This window comes from Toxorhynchites rutilus, chromosome 3, assembly GCF_029784135.1.
Source record: "Toxorhynchites rutilus septentrionalis strain SRP chromosome 3, ASM2978413v1, whole genome shotgun sequence".
Taxonomy (NCBI): Eukaryota; Metazoa; Arthropoda; class Insecta; order Diptera; family Culicidae; genus Toxorhynchites; species Toxorhynchites rutilus.
Window position 1 is genome coordinate 301,624,456 of NC_073746.1, and position 23,514 is coordinate 301,647,969.

At 38.7% G+C, this 23,514-nt stretch overlaps 3 protein-coding genes across 4 annotated transcripts in view; 2 read left to right on the plus strand and 1 right to left on the minus strand.

Annotated features, from left to right (window-relative positions):
* The window catches only part of LOC129775367 (E3 ubiquitin-protein ligase Nedd-4-like), a 75,357-nt gene that overhangs the window by 17,420 nt on the left and 34,423 nt on the right, over window positions 1–23,514 (minus strand). The window lies entirely within an intron of this gene.
* Window positions 1,524–3,060, plus strand: LOC129775369 (leucine-rich repeats and immunoglobulin-like domains protein 2). The gene is made up of 2 exons (XM_055780050.1): window positions 1,524–1,815; window positions 1,869–3,060. The coding sequence occupies exons 1-2, from the start codon at window positions 1,793–1,795 to the stop codon at window positions 2,869–2,871; spliced, it is 1,026 nt and encodes a 341-aa protein (XP_055636025.1). The 5' UTR covers window positions 1,524–1,792; the 3' UTR covers window positions 2,872–3,060.
* LOC129775370 (uncharacterized) lies at window positions 12,176–14,738 on the plus strand. The gene is made up of 2 exons (XM_055780051.1): window positions 12,176–13,014; window positions 13,068–14,738. The coding sequence occupies exons 1-2, from the start codon at window positions 12,992–12,994 to the stop codon at window positions 14,068–14,070; spliced, it is 1,026 nt and encodes a 341-aa protein (XP_055636026.1). The 5' UTR covers window positions 12,176–12,991; the 3' UTR covers window positions 14,071–14,738.

The window sequence follows — 23,514 nt, forward strand, 5'->3', positions numbered from 1 at the left end:
CACATCTACAACCAAGCACATCTAGGATTGTTGTTACAACATAAAAAGGATAAATTCAACTCAACCATGCAACCACAATGTGCCACAGCAAAGCGTGGCAGGTTACGAGTCTAATATATATATATATATATATATATATATATATATATATATATATATATATATATATATATATATATATATATATATATATATATATATATATATATATATATATATATATATATATATATATATATATATATATATATATATATATATATATATATATATATATATATATATATATATATATATATATATATATATATATATATATATATATATATATATATATATATATATATATATATATATATATATATATATATATATATATATATATATATATATATATATATATATATATATATATATATATATATATATATCTTTTCCTTCACGAGAACATATTACATATTAGATATAAGATAGGCTTCAGATTTGAGTGTCATGAATGAGAGTGTGAACATTGTCAACATATCCTTATATCCCTTCCTTTTTCTGAAGAAAATATGTCACCCTTTTAAACTCGAGTAGACCGCGAGTAATCGGTTTTCTACATCAGTAACATTAGAATTAAGGAAAAATGTTTATATATACTTGTAACAATACAGTTTGAAGTTTCATTCCTTTAAACTTATGTAACTGAGCCTGTAAAAAAAAACGATTTCAATAAAACATGTTCATTAGTGGAACGATGTTGTGAATAAGATCCAATCTCTCTCTTCATGGGATGTAGGATCATTGTAAATATATAATATTCTAAAAAAGAAGAAAATCTGTCGCTGTCATAATTTGACTTATTAGCATTAGTTATTCGTGAAATATTGACAGAGCGCCAGTGAATGACTCGAGCAGGTATCAAAAGCCACCTAATCATATTGAAAAAGATGTAGATAAAAAACAATATGAATGTTTGAGATCACCCAAAATCATATAACTACAGAAGTATACATAGTATCAGAAAATCATATGTTGAATTTTATCTGACCTGATCAATATGAGGAAGAAATATTGAAATCGAAATTTATTTACCCTTTGGGCATATCTAGCTTCGCTTCTTCTCTATATATTGATTCATTCGACAGCGTCAACGTTATCAGGAGCGCTGATGTTTGGGTTATGCAGCAATGTTGAAGTGTTTTGACAACCGCACGAGGTACGAGGAGTCACTGATTACAGTTCCGCAGAACTATTGAAGGAGGCCGAATACTCGTACTTCAGTACTTCTCGTACACAAAACATAATCCAAAAGACCAAAACATTGCATCAGAAGAATACAAACAACGGACAGATAAACCACATCACGCATCAACACCATCAAACACGTGCTCATAAGCGCCTCCAACGGCAGAATTAATTAATCTCCATTCGCGAGCAATTCGTCATCTTTTGCACACCGGCTCATATGCAGTCTCTGTGAGTGTGAAATCCGAATCTATAATTAGCACACGTACATGAAAAGCCGAGGCGGTGGATCGCTCGCCAGAGATCGCTCGCATTTAAACAAAAAAGAGTAACCATAAAACAGTACATTATTAAAAAATAAACAAGAACACCACGCCGCGCCGATACAATCGCAGCGAAGTAGATGTGTGTAAATATTTCGACGTTATCAGCTGTTCTCAGTTAGCATACAGCAACCGTCAGTACCACAAGTTTTGCGGAATTAAAAACGCTTGGTGCAACAGGAAAGCGAGACCTTCGGAATAATTAGTCGCAATAACAGGCAGTTGGACAAGTTTTAATAATGGGAAAGAAAACTATATTCTGGTAGGTTCGCACTCAAACTTGTGTCCATATAATTACCAACCGTTCCCATTCAGGTCTGTTTTGTTGCTGCTTGTCCCTGTGACGCTATCGAGTGGATCAGCCAAAAACCACAAGTGCATTCCGACTGGTTATACGAACATTTGCATCCTAGAGTATGTTTACTACAACCGAAGCGTCACAACGCAACACATCTTCCCTCAGGGCTACCAGCATGTATGCATTGGGAGCAGCGTCTGGAGAAATGGAATCGAATCTGTTATTCCGTCATTTGATGCCAAGATGTACGCAGAGATGGGACGACCACAAGCACTAGAATTAATGAACGTGTTGATGACGGATCTGGAAATTCCCCGCAAACTTAGTTTCGGTAATTTCGGCGACAACAAACTGAAATATTTCGCTGTAGAACATGATGATTCAATGGAACCAATGTTGTCCTATCTTGATTTGTCTCGGAACTCGCTCGCCAAGCTGACGAATATTACTACACTTGTGAAGTTGGAAGCACTTTATCTCTACAACAATCGTCTTGATTCGCTCGAGCCGGATGTGCTACGAAAGCTTACAAAACTTAAAATCTTGGATCTCAACTACAACAACATTGTTCAACTATGCGGGGATTGTCTCCCTCAAAGTTTAACACACTTGAGACTGTACTATAACGATTTGAAAAAGCTGAATTATAGCGATCTTTCGTTGCCATCACTGGAGATACTCAACGTTGAACGAAACAAGCTCGCATCCTTCGACGCATCCGCTCTGGTACTAGCGATGCCGAAGCTGACACATATCAGCCTCAGTGGAAACGATCTCGGCAAGGAGGTGCTGCTGAAGGCGTTTGAGGTTTTCGACCGTCACAATATCAGCCACATAGTGGACGGCGATGAAGTTTCCTGCTACTACGGAGATGAACTCGTCGAAGGAGTATGTGTAAACAGGCATGTGATGAGCGGTAGCGGCTGGGTGCGAGGTACTCTCCTCACCATCCTAACCCTGCTGATCGGATTCATATTTTTGCTGGTCGTTCGATGGGTGTTTATTGCGATGAACAAATGAGAGTGACTTGGCGGGCGGAAGGAGACTAAATCGAACCAAATGAAGGAACAAACTATTATATAAAAAGTATGTGTTACCATATACGTTATATCTTTATTTGTATCCAATCTCCATGCGACCTATCGCATGGAGTGCAACTACAGAACTCACTTACAACTAATTACAAAAGTCTTAAGCTAAACTTCCAAACGATTGTGTAGAGTTATTTTCTATTTTCCACTGGGAGGAGCCAAGTTAAACAAAGGGGAAAGACCAATCAATCGAATGCAGTGTTCGATGTGAATGGGGTCAAGAAAAGAAAATGCTTACTGCGCTCGTAAGCGCGCATATCGATTTCATGGGAAATCGAAAAGTGTCACGACGACTTCATATATGGTCGCGTAATTCATTAGAATAGAATTGGGTTTGTTTTGGTTTATTGCCTTCAGCGGCGCGCGACATGATGTAAGAATGCATTCATATCGCTAGCGCATGCTGCTAGTTTTTATGTGTGAATGCGGGGGAAACGCATTTAACAAAATTGTGCAATTGTGCTTGAGGAGTGTTTCGTGAGAATGATGAATATTGAAGTTCTTGAACATGAGTCATGAGTATCATTTGTTGAGAAACAATTAACTCCTTGTGTGGGGAAAAAGATAATTAATGGGATTTGAAATGGGATTTAAAAATGGGATTTGGAATCATACTACAAAACTCTAAACAGTTTAGTATGGATCTTATCAATCGCTGCGTAGCGAATTGAGTTTCCGCTGTGTTTACAAACAATGACTTTGTTTGTAATAAGATTATAATAAGATCATTATGCAAAAGTAGGTTTCTAAGTATATACCGCAATGACGCTTGTTTAGGTTTATGTATATAATAGTAAGCCAATGATGGTAGGAGCTATTTTATTACTAAGCGTCCCGAAAGCACCAACTGTAATACCAAGTTGATTTGGAATGTAATGAAGTATTCGAATTAATTCGTCGACAGCAATTGAAATCTCTTTGTTCCTACATTGCTCGAATTCCAATCGCCGTATCGTACTATTGGAAGTACCACGTTTCATAATCGATATCAATTGCTTAAAACAATATTTTCATCATCATGGAGCTTTAAGTTTTATGCGAAGCAGGTTGAGAGGCGTGTAACGTTCAGCTCAAGGTTCTAGAGGCGATTACTGATGACCAAGAAAGCTGGTTTGATTTCTATGTAGAACCCGGTTGCTAAGGACATCTCATCCTAGAATAGAGTATCAAGTGATTTTTGTGATTTTTGATAAACAAAAAATATTAAGCTATTAAGCTGTAGAAGCCAGAGAATGCAAAATTTCTGGAATCTACACTATCTACACTGCCAACCGATTTATGCTTAATCTTTGCACTCTCAAAAGAAATGGTCAAGTTATAAGCTTTATATGTTTTTACTGCAATAGCAATAACAAGGGCCGACAAATGAATGCTTCCATTAAGTGAGGGGCCGGAACGTTTCGCGGCGATTTATCACGGAGAAATAAAACGATAATTTGAGCAGATTTTCGATTCAACTCTCAGAATTAATTGGATGTCCAAGTAGTTTTAAAGTATCTCTTAGCTAAATTACATTTCCTACGCTCCCAAAACAACGCCACAAGGAACACCCAGAACGGCAACAGAAAATCCGAATCGAATCGGATGGGTGGTAGGGTGACGGCGTCGATAGCAATCGCTGCGGAACCTTCAGTTTCTCACCGAAGAACGCAGCTCCCACCGCTCAAAAATGCCTTCTACTCATCCGGCTTGAAACGGAATGTAGTGTACCGACACACGGACTCGTGGTTTTGTTTTGACCGTGTGTGGAAGCGAGCGTGTCCGCGGATTTTTGAAAAAAAAAGGAAAAAGTGGAAATTCCACCGTCACGGCCAAATTGATCGAATTGCACTACGAACTGCTGCCCCATCCACTGTATTCTCAATATTTGGCCCCGTGCGATTTTTTTTTTGTTTCAAATCTTGAAAAAGTCACTCGCCGGGCAGAAATTTGGGTCGAATGAGGAGGTCATCGCCGCCACGGAGGTCCACTTTGCAGACCTCGAGAAGACGTATTTTTCAGATGGATTAAAGAAGATGAAGCATCGCTGGGTTAAGTGTATTGAACTAAAAGGAGAGTATGTTGAGAAATAAATCGCCACTTTTCCAAAATGTTTGTTTTTTTTTAGGCTAGGTACTTATCGGACTGCCCTCGTATATGTATAGATTTTTGTGATTTTAATAGCTTTCAAAGCAGTTTCTGAGCTATGGGAATTTATTTGGCATAATAAGTCACAAACAACACTCGTACGAGTGTTGCTTTTATCTTTCAAAAGAAGCGACTGCCGTACCATCTCGTTCAGCCGGCAAATAGGCATTAAGGCTCAAATCCACCAAACCCTAAACGTAACGCTCTCGTTTTAGTAACGTTAAAGTTACACTCAGTGTCTTTGAATATCAACAAATATTCACAAGTAACGAATATGATTTTATTTTAGTGTGAATGACTTTTTTTCAGCTTGAAACACACTGTCCTCATTATGTTGATGACAATAACAAACGAGTTCATTTCGTTCATATCGCTGATGCATGAACAAATTTGGTAAAATGAATGGATGCGGCATTGAGTGGGGTTCATAACTTCGCTGTTATTTATACTTCGAATATCAAAAGAAACAAATTGGTATTCATCACATTCGTTCTGGCATTGATTTTGAGTCAAAATTCAATAATAAAAAAATTAGTCAGGCTGGATCATTTAGAGAACAAAAACGCAAGAGTTCGATGGAACGAACTTTGCAAGTAATCGCGCAGGATTTTGTTTGGCGAAACGGTAACAACGACATAAACAAAAACCAACCCCAGTTTCCTCAGGTTAAAACTAAACAACAGCTGATATTCATTCTGTATCGCATGTGTTGGTACGAAGGGGACGTGTGCCACTTTTTTAATACTTTCGATCTGACACACCAACGCGAGTATAGGAGTAACTTTTTTGGACAAGTGTCTTTTTTCATATTCTAGAATATTGTTGAATGAAATGTATAAATTAATCCTAGTTGCGTGGAATATTTATAGAATATAATGCATAAGACCATTACCGGACTATTCTTATTTTATTTCAGTCCCTTTTGTAACTGAATTGAACGAATCCATATATTAACTATTCGTCGATATATTCGTCGTTAGATTCATACTTCAAAAGCAAAATATAAATGTTTGACTTTCGTATAGTTATTCGCTAAATATAATGGTCATACATATTTGTGGAAGAATTTTAAACAGTATACTATAAACTAATCGATGGTATTATGGTAATTTTTATTTATCGACAAGAAAATAAGAAAAAGAAAAGGAAGTTACTAGAAATCCTTTTATATCATCTTTTTATGCCCCATTTAAAAAAAGGTATTAATTCTTCGTTTACCAAGAATACAGAGACAAAGAATATTAGAAATATACAAACTTTATATTCCAGAACCTTTATCATCTGGTAATTATCTAGAAGGTCGTTATACATTCTTCTCTTCGATAAAAGACCCGAAAAACACGCTTGTTGCTGCATGAAATGTAAAAACATATTAGGCTGTCAAAAAAGTCCTGCGGTATTTCCGCGAGATGTCATTGTAAGCGCGTAGTTCTAGTTGTATTCATTGTATCGAGTCATACTATAGCTTGTTGGAAAGGTATTTTTGCGCGCTATAATATAGTCCTTGACAATGTTTTGTTTGGTTAAGTCGTTCGTGAGTTATAGTGTCGCAAATATGGAGCAAAATAAGGAAAAAATCCGACATATTTTACAGTACTACTATAACAAAGGCAAAAATGCATCTCAAGCTGCCAATAAAATTTGTGCAGTTTATGGACCCGATACAGTTTCCATTTCCACCGCACAACGATGGTTTCAACGTTTTCGTTCTGGTGTAGAGGTCGTCGAAGATGCGCCACGCTCCGGAAGGCCTGTCGTCGAAAATTGCGACAAAATCACTAAATTAGCCGAGAAAGACCGGCATAGTAGCAGCCGTAGCATCGGCCAAGAGCTGGGGATAAGTCATCAAACCGTTATTAACCATTTGAAGAAGCTTGGATTCACAAAGAAGATCGATGTATGGGTGCCACACACGTTGGCGCAAAAAAACATCTTTGACTGTATCGACGCATGTCAATCGCTGCTGAATCGCAACAAAATCGACCCGTTTCTGAAGCGGATGGTGACTGGCGATGAAAAGTGGGTCACTTACGACAACGTGAAGCGCAAACGGTCGTGGTCGAAGCCCGCTGAAGCGGCTCAGACGGTGGCCAAGCCCTCATTAACGGCCAGGAAGGTTCTGCTGTGTGTTTGGTGGGATTGTCAAGGAATAATCTATTATGAGCTGCTTCCCTATGGCCAAACACTCAATTCGGACCTGTACTGCCAACAACTGGACCGCTTGAAGGTAGCACTCATGAAGAAGAGGCCATCTTTGATAAACAGAGGCCGCATTGTCTTCCATCAGGACAACGCCAGGCCACACACTTCTTTGGTGACGCGCCAGAAGCTCCGGGAGCTCGGATGAGAGGTTCTTTTGCATCCGCCGTATAGTCCGCACCAAGTGACTACCACCTGTTTTTGTCCATGGCGAACGAGCTAGGTAGTCAGAAGTTAGCCACAAAAGAGACCTGTGAAAATTGGCTATCCGAGTTTTTCGCCAATAAGGAAGCGAGCTTCTATGACAGGAGTATTATGAACTTGGCATCTCGTTGGGAACAAGTCATCGAACAAAACGGCGCATATTTGACTTAAAACAGATGATTGTAACTAATTTTATGAACAAATGAAAATTCAAAAAAATACCGCAGGACTTTTTTGACAGCCTAATATGTTTGTTTCGAGCATGCAGTTATGCTATGTTCTGAATCTTACTCCAATAAAACCACAATCGATTGATACGTTTTTATGTTATTTTATAGCTCTTTCTACTTCTATGAATTATGTTCAGTTGCTTACTTTTAATTAATAACAGTGAAAAATTCGAATTTCGATATTTGTGTTGGAGTATCAAAAATTACTCTGTTTAGAAGTTTTTTCATACAATCATACCCTCTTTTTCAAATAAATTCCAATAAAGCCTGAAAAATACACAATGACAACATTACAAGGAAATTCAATTTTCGTCTGAGACACCGTGCGCGAGTATACGTGTTATGATTTTGTACGCGAGTACAGGAGGGTTAAGAACAAAAGTTCATTTGCTCATATTCACTGGTTGTCTGGACCTGTCATTTTGAGTTTTGTTTTTATATAGATTTTCGATGCAACCTAGCCCGAAAATCTATGCATTTGAGCTTAGCGAAGATGATTTTTTTCAACACTGGTTACACTTCAATACAGATGCGAGAAAAAAGCGATGCAAAAATGCAAAAGCAGTCTCCAGTATGAAAACCGATGTGATACTTTCAACAAAATTGCACCACTATGAGTGATATCTATCTTCAATTCTGCCTTTGTATCAAACAAAACAGCTGTAGGTGCCATCAGCATTGAGAAAAACTGCTGTCTTCTAGCTGGAGCGAGACTGTGACTTCAATAATGATGATGGGTAATTCTCTATAGCGTTTTTCCGTGATACAATTTGATGTGGGACACCATTTACGTCAAAAAAGTTAGGTAATGAGTTCTTAGCTTTTCGTTATTGCTCCGGTAACACCAGATGGACCAACCAGAAAAGCCCGCCGGCCAAATGCGGCCCGCGAGCCGCAGACTGAGTATAGCTGATTTAGTGTAAAAGCATGAGCATATAAATTATCAATTAACTGAGGCTTGCTCTAGAATTTTATTTCAGTTTTTTTATACTATTTTTTGATTCAGCAACGTTTTCGGCAACGTATCGTCGGTTCCGCGAAGGAACATTAAAGGGTGTGTCACATCAAATTGCATCACGGAAAAAACGCTGTAGAAATTCGCCCAGTAGACCGATCCTTTTGAAAATTTTAGACAGTAAAATAAAAACTATTAAACAACTTTTGGCATTTTCTTTTTATTCATACTTCGAGCCCAAGCCCGTATGCTCGCACCTTCCTCTTTACCCCGTCCATAAGGTTCTGTACAACGTCAGGTTGTAGTTTTTTTTGAACAGAAATCCATTTTCTCTTGAAGTCCGCCTCCGATTTGACAACTTTTGGGTTTTTCCGGAGGGCCTGCTTCATAAGCGCCCAATATTTCTCTATTGGGCGAAGCTCCGGCGCGTTGGGCGGGTTCATTTCCTTTGACACGAAGGTGACCCCGTTGGCTTCGTACCACTTCAACACGACCTTTGAATAGTGGCACGAAGCGAGATCCGGCCAGAAGATGGTCGGGCCCTCGTGCTGCTTCGATAGTGGTAGTAAGCGCTTCTGTAGGCACTCCTTAAACCTGCACGTTTACCGTGCCGGTCATCACGAAGGGGCGCTCCGCTTTCCGCAAGAGCAGATCGCTTGTCACACCATGTACTTTTTGGCAAACTTGGATAGTTTCTGCTTGCGAATCTCCTCCGGAACGCTGAATTTGTCCTCTGCGGAGAAGAACAACAGGCCCGGCAGCTGACGAAAGTCCGCTTTGACGTAGGTTTCGTCGTCCATTACCAGGCAATGCGGCTTCGTCAGCATTTCGGTGTACAGCTTCCGGGCTCGCGTCTTCCCCACCATGTTTTGCCTTTCGTCGCGGTTAGGAGCCTTCTGAACCTTGTATATACGCAGGCCCTCCCGCTGCATGGTCCGCTGGACGAATGAACTTGACAAATTCACCTTATTGGCGACATCCCGGATCGAACTTCTCGGATCACGTCTAAACTGCTTAACTACGCGCTTGTGATCTTTTTCACTGACGGAGCATCCATTTTTGCCGTTCTTCACCTTCCGGTCGATGGTTAGGTTCTCGAAGTATCGTTTTAGTACTCTGCTGACCGTGGATTGGACGATTCCCAGCATCTTACCGATGTCCCGATGTGACAACTCCGGATTCTCGAAATGAGTGCACAGGATTAATTCACGACGCTCTTTTTCTTTCGACGACATTTTTCCAAATTTACGAAAAATTGACAGTGAAGCATGGCCAACGTCATCTATACACTCTTATCTGATTATAAGCGAAAGCTGAAGATATAATTCCTAAAAATTAAAAAATTCTACAGCGTTTTTTCCGTGATGCAATTTGATGTGACACACCCTTTGTTCTTGAAACAACATCGTAACAATTTCACCGACTGTTTTACGGCTGAGAAAACATGAAGCCCACACACTACACTACCATGGCAGTTACAGTACGAAATCTAAAAAACGCACTCACTAAATAAATTGAGAGGTCTGGTTCCAAACGTCACACTTGCCAAAAATAGCCAAAATGAGATTTTTGTACCATCGTATAGAGAAAAAAAATTCTTCACAACTACTGTCTGAAAAAAGGATTCGATTAGCGGTCGGCTCGTCCTGAAATCGCCCTTCAAAGTAATGAGTTGGAAACAAAACTCACACTTGCCAATGGCAAATGTGAGCTTCGAGGCGAACCTATGGTGGCTATGTTATCTGTGCAGATGACACTAACGACGCTAATGTGAAACGATGATTGTGAAAAATATACAATGTGCTTTTACTTTATTGGTATCAAGGAAAAACGAGGAGGAGTACGAGAAGAACCAAAACTGGAATTTGATAAAAAACGGAATTCCATCTGTGGTTTTTTGAATCAGCTCGAATATACAGAAGCTTATTACTGCCGGAAAAGCTCTCAGCGAAACTACTTACCCGTCGAGCTAAATATTAATAAATTATATGAAATGTTCATAGAATCTGTAAAAGATACAGAGTACCATGATGTGAAGAGTAGTTATTTCCGCTTCATTTTTAATAATCACTTTAATTTTGGATTCGGATCGCCACAAACCGATGTATGTGGTACCTGCGCGTTGTTCAGAGAACAAATTAAACAAGCCACCGGTAATATTCATTGTTATGTATTCAAAAATAATATTACAGAGCAACGTTCCTAATAAAAAGTGTGTTTTTTCAACAGATGATAAAGGAAGAGCGAATTTGACTGCACAGTATCTTGTCCACAAAAAACGAGCCAAGGCGTTTTTCCAATTTTTCCAATGAATACGACAAGAACTCGATCGTAATCGCATCTTGTGTTCTTCATTATCTGAAAATAAATGAGAAGAAGTTGGCAAGTAAGACTATCAATCGGATTCGGTTAGTCGAGGAACGAGGAGAATTATTCTACTTGTTTGATCAGAGCCTCAACCTTTAGTATTTGGAGTAGAGGAAAATCAATCACAGATTTTGCTTGGAGCGTTGTGCCTCGAGGAAGAAATATTAAATTAAAAAGTTCTACGAGATCTACGAGGATTGCTTGAGAAACACTATGGTGAACACTGGATGAGTATTCCGTTCCTTTCATTCTCTGTGGAGCTAATATGTATAGGAATAGGAGATTATGAACCAGGGATGGAACCGACAGGAGTTGAAAACGAAGAGACCGTTGATGAGCCGGAGGAAGTAGCAGTTGTTCCATTTCAGGAGTGTTTGGAGATCATGAAGTGTCCTAAATTAATCGTGTAATCATCTTCAAGGAAAACTATGATGATTTAAGATTTTTACGTAATTATGCTTATTTTGATATTTTTTGTCAACAATTTCCTATTTTCTCTTTTATTATTAAAATCATTATTTTCAGTAGCATTCTTTAGATTACATTCAGTCTTCTTACAGCCAAAAATTACACATTTAAAACTCTTCCACGATCGAATAATCAATTTTTAGAACAGAAAAAAATGAAATTTGGTGTTCACATGACATGAAAATCAATTTTGGTCAAAACTCGTTTATACAACAAAAACTATAGTACTGACGAAAAATTACCAAGAGACAAAAAGTGTTTAATTTTCCAAGCTCTACAATTCTTGTTCTATAACATTTTCTGTAACTGCAAAAAAGGGCCTTGGAGACAAGACTCACACTTGCCATTTTAGATCCTTAATTATATCTATGTGGAGGTGATCAATGTCTCGAAAATAGATTGAAACATTTCCTACATCTCTAAACTTTGATTTACCAACAACAGCAGTTCCAAAAATTCACTCATGGCTTCGCCACAGTTTTTTGCGGTTTCTAAAAATCACGTCGGGTAACAAGTGTGAGTTTTGGAATCATACCCCTCAATTGTTGCATCGAATTTACAAACACTGTAAGTTGCAGGCCAATAATTTGTTTTCAACCGTCAGTTATTCAATAAATATTTACAGAGCTCCAGTGAATGACTCGAACAGGCATCTGAAGGCAGCGCAACCCAATCCTATTGGAACAGAGATGAAGATTTAAAAAAAACATGTTACTCCAAATAACATAACAACAAACGAGGATCCAACCTGATCAAAAGAAGGGAAAAAAAACCGAAATCGAAATCGCTTCATCCTTTGGGAAAATCTTGCTACGCTCGTATTCTATTTATTGATTCTTTCAACAGCCTCAACAGCGCTGAATGTTTGGGTTATGCAGCAATGTTGAAATGTTTTGACAACAGCACGAGGGACGAGGAGTCAGTGATAACAGCTCCGCAGAACTATTGAAAGAGGCTGAATTCTCGTAATTCAATCCTTCTTGTACATAAAACAGGATTACCCCAAGACCAAAACACAGCATGAGAAGAATACAAACGGACAGATAAACCACATCAGGCATGAACACCATCAACCACGTGCTCATAAGCGCCTCCAACGGCAGAATTAATTAATCTCCATTTGCGAGCAATTCGTCATCTTTTGCACACCGGCTCATATGCAGTCTCTGTGAGTGTGAAATCCGAATCTATAATTAGCACACGTACATGAAAAGCCGAGGCGGTGGATCGCTCGCCAGAGATCGCTCGCAATTAAACAAAAAAGAGTAACCATAAAACAGTACATTATTAAAAAATAAACAAGATCACCACGCCGCGCCGATACAATCGCAGCGAAGTGGATGTGTGTAAATATTTCGACGTTATCAGCTGTTCTCAGTTAGCATACAGCAACCGTCAGTACCACAAGTTTTGCGGAATTAAAAACGCTTGGTGCAACAGGAAAGCGAGACCTTCGGAATAATTAGTCGCAATAACAGGCAGTTGGACAAGTTTTAATAATGGGAAAGAAAACTATATTCTGGTAGGTTCGCACTCAAACTTGTGTCCATATAATTACCAACCGTTCCCATTCAGGTCTGTTTTGTTGCTGCTTGTCCCTGTGACGCTATCGAGTGGATCAGCCAAAAACCACAAGTGCATTCCGACTGGTTATACGAACATTTGCATCCTAGAATATGTTTACTACAACCGAAGCGTCACAACGCAACACATCTTCCCCCAGGGCTACCAGCATATACGCATCGGGAACAGCGCCTGGAGAAATGGAATCGAATCTGTCATTCCGTCATTTGATGCCAAAATATTCGCAGAGATGGGAAGACCTCAAGCGATAGAATTGATGAATGTGTTGATGACGGATCTGGAAATTCCCCGCAAACTTAGTTTCGGTAATTTCGGTGACAACAATCTGAAATATTTCACTGTAGAGCATGACGATTCTACGGAACCAATGTTGACGTATCTTGATTTGTCTCGGAATTCACTCACTAAGCTGACGAATATTACTACACTTGTGGAGTTGGAAGCACTTTATCTCTACAACAATCGTCTTGATTCGCTCGAACCGGATATGCTACGAAAGCTTACAAAACTTAAAATCTTGGATCTCAACTACAATAACATTGTTCAACTATGCGGAGATTGTCTCCCCCAAAGTTTAACACACTTGAGGCTGTATTATAACGATTTGAAAAAGCTGAATTATAGCGGTCTTTCGTTGCCATCGCTGGAGATACTGAACATTGAACAAAACAAGCTTACATCCTTCGACGCATCCGCTCTGGTACTAGCGATGCCGAAGCTGACATACATCAGCCTCAGTGGAAATGATTTCGGCAAGGAGGTGCTGCTGAAAGCGTTGGAGATTTTCGACCGCCACAATATCAGCCACATAGCGGAGGGCGATGAAGTTTCCTGCTTCTACGGAGATGAACTCGTCGAAGGAGTATGTGTGAACAGGCATGTGATGAGCGGTAGCGGCTGGGTGCGAGGTACTCTCCTCACCATCCTAACCCTGCTGATCGGATTCATATTTTTGCTGGTCGTTCGATGGGTGTTTATTGCGATGAACAAATGAGAGTGACTTGGCGGACAGGAGAACTAATTCTACAGAGATTAATACGAAGAGATCTTATCAATAGATTGCAACATAGCGAATCTAGTTTTCGCTGTGTTCACAAACGATGACAATTAGTATAATAAGATCATTATGCAAAAGTAGGTTTTGAAGTTTATACTGCAGTGATGCTGGTTTAGGTTTATGTATATATTAGTAAGCAAAGCAGAAGTTATTTTATTACTAAGCCTCCCGAAAGCACGACGTTAGTATCAAGTTGAGCTTGAAAATTTCTTCATTTTTGCAATAGCTCGACTTTCTATCGCCTTCGAGATGATGGCGACGTTTCTCGTACAAGACATCGGTCGAAATTGGTGTAAATTGGAATTGTCAATGTTAGTAAGTAACTAACCGAGAGAAGACGAGAAAGTTTCAGGTTTCATTATCAATCCCGAAAGTTAAGAAAGTTAAGATATGATCATGAACAATAATCGCAGTTTTAAGCTTTATATGTACCAAAACGAGGCATGTGTACTGTTCGCCTCAAGGTTCTGGTGGCGATCACTGGTGACCAAGGAAGCGAGTTTTATGTACATGTAGAATCTGATAGGAAGGACATCTCATCATAGATTAGTGAATGAAGTAGTTAATAGAAACGAAATATAACAATCAAGACGATTATGGATTAATCTATGCGTTCAAACTTTACAGAGAAATGATGGTTCAGTTATTATATAGCACTTCGGCTATCGGTAATATCAAGAGCGATACTATGATTGGTATCAAAATTCTACCAAACATAAGCATTTTCTCCGTCATGACTCCTATTTTGATAATAAACTCATATTATGGAACTAATTTATATATATACTAGCTAACCCGGCAAACTTCGTCCCGCCCATTTACTTGATTAATTCTCGAGTAATGCAGACATTTGTGTTTTATTTGTATGGCCGCCACCCCTAAGAGAGGGGGGAGGGTTATCTAACCACCATAGAAACATTCATTGCACCCTAAAGTTTCCATATGCCTAATTTGGTTTAATTTGCTTGATTAATTCTCGGGTATGGCAGCCACCCCTAAGAGAGGGGGAAGGAGTATCTTAACACCATAGAAACATTTATTGCATCCCAAAACCTCCACATGCCAAATTTGGTTTCATTTGCTTGATTAACTCTCGAGTAATGCAGAAATTTGTGTTTCATTTGTATGGCAGCCCCTCCTTTGAGTGGGGGAAGGACTGTCTAACCATCATAGAAACATTCATTGCACCCTAAAACTTTGACATGCCAACTTTGGTTTCGTTTGCTTGGTTAATTTCCGATATATATATATATATATATAAGTTAAAGAAGTTAGGCCTTTGGGAAGGTTTTTAAAAAATTATAAACGAACTACCTCACTTGAACATCGAATTATGACTGACTTTATTCCTTACTAATTAGCCTGAGCTGAGTTCCCTAACGCGGCGTACGGTTATGCTGATTCTCCAGTTTGGTTCCGGTGAGCTCGATCGTGGTGGACTTCGACCTGGCCAAAGCGCTGAGCCTTAGGATTGTGTATCGAACGATAGGTCGATGTTTCGATGGGTCGTTGGTATCGATGATGTTGACGGTGCAAATATTCAGGTCGATGCGCCGTCAATGATGATGCGCTGTTTGTTCATGTGTCGCCCGGAGAACTGATGCGTTAGCTCTATTGGAAGTGGGTCACCGCTGTTGTTCGGTGGTTAGTTGATCTGTTCGTGTAGTACATGGGGATGTGGGTGTTAACTACTCTCTCCCTAATGAAGATTCGTCTCGAATCTTAAGTTGTTTTCTTCGGAGGTACAATTCGATGAGGCTGCTAGAATTGAAACCGCTGTTGTTGATTGTTGCATAGATGAACTTCTGCGAGTATCGTTGAAGTTGTTTGTGCTGGGTTTTCTAGTGATTTGTCTTGTTGGGTTTGATCTGAGGAGAGGGAAGATGTCATGCTTTTTGTGTTAGCATAGGGTTTTACCTCTGTTGATACATTTCGTGGTGTGGTGTATACTCCAATATGTTTCTTCAGGCTCATGATTGCCAATCCTATGATCATGGCTGCGAGTGGAATCAGGAATCCAATCGTAGTATGTTGCAGTGTTATGTGGTCTCTTTGCAGTTTATGGATGTGGTCTCGGTTTTCAATTCTAAGCAGGTTTACTTGTTGCAGATCAGGTTGGTTGAAGATTACTGTTGGCTGAAAGTTCACTCCAATTGTTGAAATAGTTCTGATCTCGTGATGATTAATTGTCCTCTTGTCGTCGTATTTGCTTCCATTGATTGAAACAGAGCAGTTTGGATATTTGATCAGTAGAGTTCCCGTTATCTGTCTCGATTTGATGTTGCAATTTGAATCCAGAAGAACGGATTTATCAGCGTTTCTCACGATCAGCGTGTGGTCGTCGATAGGCTTAATGTCCATTCCGATGCGATGTTCCTCGTAGGGGCAAGATGCGTTGATTCCTCTTAATGCGTTGTCGATACAACCGTCGCCTGTTAAATTCGTGAGCTCCTGTCTTTGGCAAATTCTATAATTTTCAACAATTGTACATTCGTTATTTATTCCTAGTGTCAGTGTTTTACTCAGAACAGCTGAGTTGTAGGGTGTCGATATAATTCTGTTTTTTCTTGGTAATGTTTCAAATCTAATATATTGGAACTTTTCTGACATAAATATTGGGATCTTGATCACAAATATTATTTTTGTACTTTCATGATGTGTTTCTATACTAAGAAATTCATAAATTTGGTCAATATTGTTAATGTGAATATTTTGTTCTTCTAACTTTTCTAGTACAAACTCTGTTTCATTATTGTTTAATATTGCCCTAGATAAAATCCCTATTTTCGATAGTTGTACAATTTCAAAAATGTCTCTTAGTTGGTTGTTTAGTAGATCTAGATTGAAAAATAGATCGTGAACTATTCCTTTTAAATGATTTTCATATTCTGTGTTTACGTTATTGGCAATTCTCGATATTCTTCTTAAAACCTCAATTTGGTTTTCATTTACGTGGCTAATTAAATTGTTAATTTTAGCTTCGAATTCCTGATTGATTCTGATTTGTCGGTTGTTGTTGTCAATAAGTGTGTTGGTTTTGGTTTTTGAATTTTCTATCGTTTGTCGGATTAATTGTAAATCGTCGTCGTCTAAATTGCCGGTCAATGATTTGATAAACGTTCCTAATGGGTTTAAGAGTCCTCGTTTCTGTCGGTGTATGGGTTTCAACTGTTTGTAATTGTCGGAAATTTGTTTCATCCTAATGTCCAATGTTTTAAGGTATGGTTTCGTGAAATTTTGTCGTTCGAACTGGTGTAACGTATACTGGAGGTTGGTGAAACTACTTTCGAACTTTTCCAAATCCACGATGTGGAGATGGAAATGTTGAGATGTGATAATCTTCGCTTCTCTCTCGCTAAATGCTATTATTCCATCATGTCGTGAGAGGTCTGTTATCGTCACTTCTGCTGTAACATCAAGGGCTAATCTGGAATAGAGAAATATGTGAGTACTACTTTGGGTTTCGAGACGTCATTTTCTTTGACGTCTTATTTTTGTTTTATGTATCGTTCTTCCATTCTGATCTTGGAAGGTTTTTGTGTTATCTCTTGCGATTTGATATCGTTTATACTTATCCTTTGTTTTACTTTTGACCCCTTGGCGCGCGACGTATACAGTTTCGTCCACTTCCAGTGATGGGTCAGCTTCCTTGTTTTTGTTGTGGTGCTGTAAATCTTGTTTTTGTTTTTTAATGAGAGCTAATGTTGCTTCATTGTATATTTCATTCCTTTTCCTAACAATTTCTTCAATGTTACTCGGTCTCACCTCTCCCTCTTTTATTCCAAAGAATACTTCTTTGGGTCGCATCTTGGTTGAAGAGTGAATAGTGTCGTTATAAAGTGCTACAGTGACTCTAAACAACTCTTTCTTACTTAATCCCTCATGTTTCGATCTACAACAGCGAAACATTTCTGCAATTGTTGAGTGAAATCGTTCAACGATTCCATTCACTTCGCTTTTATTAGATGGTGTGAAATATGTTTCAATTCCTAGTTCTTCTAACATGCCTCTTACTTCAACAGACTTTAGTGCTGGTTCATTGTCACTGACCAAAAGTCTGGGTATCCCATATGTTGAGAAGAATTTTGTCAGTCCTGAACGGACGTCAGGAATCGATCTCGATTTAATTGGAAAAAGCATTCCGAACTTCGATAATTTGTCTACCACGGATATGAACGTGTTTGGTTGACATATGAATATATCAACATGAACTATGTCTAGCGGCTTTTTAGGTATTGGAGTTTGGGCTAGGTTCAATTTATAAGGATGTCGCTCATATTTAGCAGTTTTACACGTATTGCACAATGTGACGTGTGTTCTAACTTTCCTTTTCATGTTCGGGAAGTAGAATTTCTGGCTGATAGCCATCAGATTTTCTTCGATGCCTCTGTGAGCTCTTGTATGTGTTGTATTTATGACTTCATTCTGTTCTTCTTCAGTTTTTAAGTCAATTAAGAACTTTTGTGAAATAACTACTTTAAACGTTTTGACGCGAGAAAAATAGTTTTTATACACAATTTGAAGGGTGTTGATGAGATTTTCTGGGCAGTAAATGCAATTTACTCTTTTAGGATCCATGAATTCTTTGAATATTCTTAGTAATATTGGTACACCAAAATTCACTTTTGTAAACGTGTGTCTTAGGACTTTGGGAAAAACTTGTTCTCCGGTGGTCTCACTCTCAGTTCCATCTATTTTCAAAATGATCTGATTGGAAAAAGTGTTTACCGGTTTTTCGGTACATGCGATAAATTCCGAGTCATCGGTGTCTGCCGAATGTTGCGTAGCAGCGTCTGATGAAGAATCATTTTGTTCTTCATTCAGATTTAAATTTTGGGGAATTCTAGAGAGGCCATCGGCAACGACATTTTGTTTTCCGGCACGATATCTTATATCGTAGGAATAGTCCATTAAAGCAATCATCCATCTGGCAATTTTACTTGATGGATCTTTCAAGTTCACGGCGCAAGTAAGCGGCTTGTGATCTGTGTATAAAATGAATTTATTTCCGAAAAGGTACGGTCGGAAATATTTGGTTGCCCAATAAATAGCTAGTAACTCCTTCTCAATAGTGGAGTACTTTTCTTCGGTTTGACTGAGTGTTCTCGATGCAAAAGCAACAGGTTTATCTCTTCCGATTGGACCTTGTGAGAGAACAGCTCCTATTGCGTATTTGGATGCATCTGTTGTCAATATGAAGGTTTTTTCGAAATCTGGGTGTATTAGAATAGCGCTGCTAGAAAGTATCTGTTTGCACTTGTTGAATGCTTTTAGAAATTCTGGAGTATGTTCTACTTTCTCATTTTTCCGAAGACATTGTGTTAGCGGTTTCGTTATCCGGCTGAAATCCTTTATGAATTTTCTATAGTATCCCAGTGTTCCTAAGAAGGATTTAATGTCCTTCTCGGTTTTGGGAATTGGCCAATTTTGGATAACTTCAATTTTTTCTGGGTTTGGTTTTACACCTTCTTCATTCACCACGTGACCGAGGAAGGAGACCTCTTTCTTCAAAAATTCACTTTTGTCGAGCTGTATTTTTAAGTTGGCTTTTTTAAGAGCAGCGAAAATTTTATTTAAGTTGTTGCAGTGTTCTTGTAAACTGCTGCTGAATACAATGATATCGTCCATATACACTAGGCAGATAAATCCGGCTAGGCCTACCAGCACAGCATTCATTGTTCTCTGAAATGTTGCCGGGGCGTTTTTCAGCCCGAATGGCATTCTTAGATATTCGTAGTGGCCGTTCTCAGTTGAAAATGCAGTTTTTTGAATATCGTCTTTTTCCATCAGAATTTGGTGGAATCCCGAAGCTAAATCTAGGGTTGTAAAATATTTACTTCTCCCTAATTTATCTAGGATATCCGTGATATTCGGTATGGGGAATTTATCATCCACAGTTTTAGCATTGAGCTTTCTGTAATCAACGACGATTCTCCATTTTTGAATACCTGCAGCATCCGCTTTCTTCGGAACGACCCAAATGGGTGAATTCCATGGTGACGTAGAAGGACGAATTATGTTTTCATCAAGCATTTTCTGAATTTGTTTGCCGACTTCCTCTTTATGGCAATGAGGATACCTATAGCTTTTCTGATACACAGGTATCTCATCATGGGTCAAAATTTTATGTTTCACAACATTAGTAGCTGTAAGGGGTTCGTTGTCGAGGTGAAAAATATCTTGATTTTCCTCAATGACATTGATCAAACTATTTTTCTCTTCTCTGTTTAAATGATCCAGACGAAGTTGGTCCATAAGTTTTCTGAATCTGTCAGGACGAGCTTCCAAAAAATTGAATTCGTTTTGCTCAACCAAGCATTCAAAGTTATTAAGAGTGATCTCAAGTGGATAATCTAATGAAAGTGTTTGATTCTCAGTTGAACTGTTCTTGAGACTGACAATGGCTTTATGACCTACTGCTTGGTATAAACCAGCACATATGAAAAGGTTTGTATTGATTTCGAGATCATCTTCTAGTAAAAAATCACCTGATTGCTCGGAAACTGGTATCTCTATATTATGAATGGTTTCTCTTGAAATTTCCTTTGAGAAAGGTTCTGGATGTTTTCTGAGCATCTGAAGTTTTGTTCCTAATATGGTTATGGAATTGTCATCTGTTTCAATCTTCGCTTTAAGTTCCTGAAGCGTTTCATACCCAATAAGGCCGTGGAAAAAATTATGAAAATCAAAAATATGAAATTTGAACGATTTATCAGTTAAGTCGGGAAATGGATTGAAGTCGACATATCGTTCAATTTTGTGAGTGCCTGAGATGTTGGAGACAACAGTTGGTGTAGGCAGCGCAAAGGATTTTTTCACAAATCGGGGGCATAAATAATTTTTGTTAGCTCCCGTATCTATCAATAATTTCAATCCAAACCCTTGACGTGTGGGAATTTCCATGTAAGGGATGAAATTTTTTGAGTTTACCTGGGGAAATGGGATGTGCTTTCCAGTTGAAAATTTAGGTTATCGACTGCTTCGCTAGAAGTTTCTTGTTCGTAGGTCTCATTGGAAGTTTCTTGCTCATTTTCTAAATGTATTTCTGAATGGTCTTCTTCGTATGAATAATTATCCATTGGCGTTGGGTAGTAATCGTGGTGATAACTTGCCAAGGGATAACATTGATACTCGTATTGATACTCTTGAGCGTTTTGTTGAGTTTGTTCAATATTTCTTAATTCCGTTATCCGTGCTGGTCTCGGTGGGACAGCAGGAAAGAATTGGCTTCTTGCATTATAATTATGCGGTGGTCTATTAACGTAATTTACATATTTAGAGCGAATGGATTTATCAGCATTCATTGGACTCGGTAATGCTTTCCGAAGTTGTCCATTGTTGGTATTATTGCCCTGAGGTGGAGCTGGAAAACGAGGCGTAAAGTTTGGTCTGGTTGGAATACTTTCATGCTGATATGATTGATATGGTTGACGGGGAATAAATGGTCGATGATTAAACATCGGTTGACGAGTTTGTAATTGAGGATAAAAATGTATTGGTTTGGGTAAACGTGGTGTTAAAGTCGGTTTACTTAAGCCCGTACGACTTTGATAGTTACGTTCTTCTACCGCAGCATCAAATGCTTGTTTTATATTTCTGGGTTGACGTGCACGCACGTTCCCTCCAATCGGCTCTTTCAGCCCTGCTAGGAAAACCTGTAGAGCATTTTCCTTATGCGTCGAGTTTCTATCATTTTTAATATTCTCTTCTCTTGGAGAAATATTAGTATTATTAATTAGTAAGGATAGAAGATTTTGTACTTGTCCAAAAAATTGTTCAACTGATCCGTTTTGCTGAAGTTGAAACAGCTCGCGGGTAAGTGTGACTGAGTCACGTTTATCATTATAATAAGCGATGAGATTTGCTTTAATCTCATCCCAGTTGAGAGAAGTTCCATAAGTTTCTAGGACTTGGTCCGCTTCATTAATTATTTTGCTTCTTATAGCTTGAAGCCAAATTTGCTCGAAAGGTGTATTTTTAATAGGTTCCATGAATGGCATAAAATGTTCGACGGACCTAATGAAACTATGCAACTTAACGGGATTGCCGTCGAATGGTTGCAGTTCTCTCACCGCTTGGGGTGTTTGGAGAGATTTCGTAATCTTTTCAGCCTGTTCGAATATTCTGTTTGTTTCTTCAATTCGATTCATGTTCTGTCTAGGGGGTAGTAAAGGATTCGGTTGAGGTGGAGGAGGAGGTATTGGGTTAGGAGAATTGTTCATTTCCGTGTTCATTTCTCGATTTCTTAAATTATAGGGATGGAAACGGTCCATCAAATCCTATATCTCGGGGGTGAAGAAATTTGATTAGTTTTTCTTTAGAATTTTCTTAAATCTAAACGCGATATTTTATATGGCGATTGTTTCTTACAATCTAAACGCGGCTGGCTACACACGGCGCAGATATTCTCTCTGCTGTGTAGACACTGTGCTTTCGACCGGGGGAAATCTTATTGTACCGATCGCATCTACCACAGATATTCACTCTGCTATGCGATCAGTCTCCTACGCGGTGTGAGATTAGCACTTCACCGTTGGATGGTCTGATAAGAACTTTCCGCACTAGTGGAACTACAGATATGCTCTCTGTTTGTTACACACTAGTTACTCGCTACGCGAGGTGGTCTACTTGCACATACGTTTAATTTCTTTTGATAATGATATTATTAATATTTATGCAGATATCAATTCTGCCACATTGGGTGTTTTAACTTTAGTTATATAGAAGGTATAAGATAATAATTGTGGAGAATTACTTACATGGAGAATAAAACTAATATTCGCAGAGTGGTTCTTCCCGATAGCACCTTCATTGATTGATCTGATAAATTTCTTCTTTGAAACAAACATTAGTAATGTTCAAGTCTTTTTCGAAGCACACGTATTGTCTTTTGTATTTGGGCCTCTTTTTCTCGTTATTCAGTTAAACTTCACTTTGCACTAGATTATTTCTATTTTCTGTTAATCCGATATTGTTCTGCACTTAATCAATTCGATCACTATTTCATATCTATTTCGAAACACTTGAGCGGTAATCGCATCCTACCGACTGCGCCAGTTAAAGAAGTTAGGCCTTTGGGAAGGTTTTTAAAAAATTATAAACGAACTACCTCACTTGAACATCGAATTATGACTGACTTTATTCCTTACTAATTAGCCTGAGCTGAGTTCCCTAACGCGGCGTACGGTTATGCTGATTCTCCAGTTTGGTTCCGGTGAGCTCGATCGTGGTGGACTTCGACCTGGCCAAAGCGCTGAGCCTTAGGATTGTGTATCGAACGATAGGTCGATGTTTCGATGGGTCGTTGGTATCGATGATGTTGACGGTGCAAATATTCAGGTCGATGCGCCGTCAATGATGATGCGCTGTTTGTTCATGTGT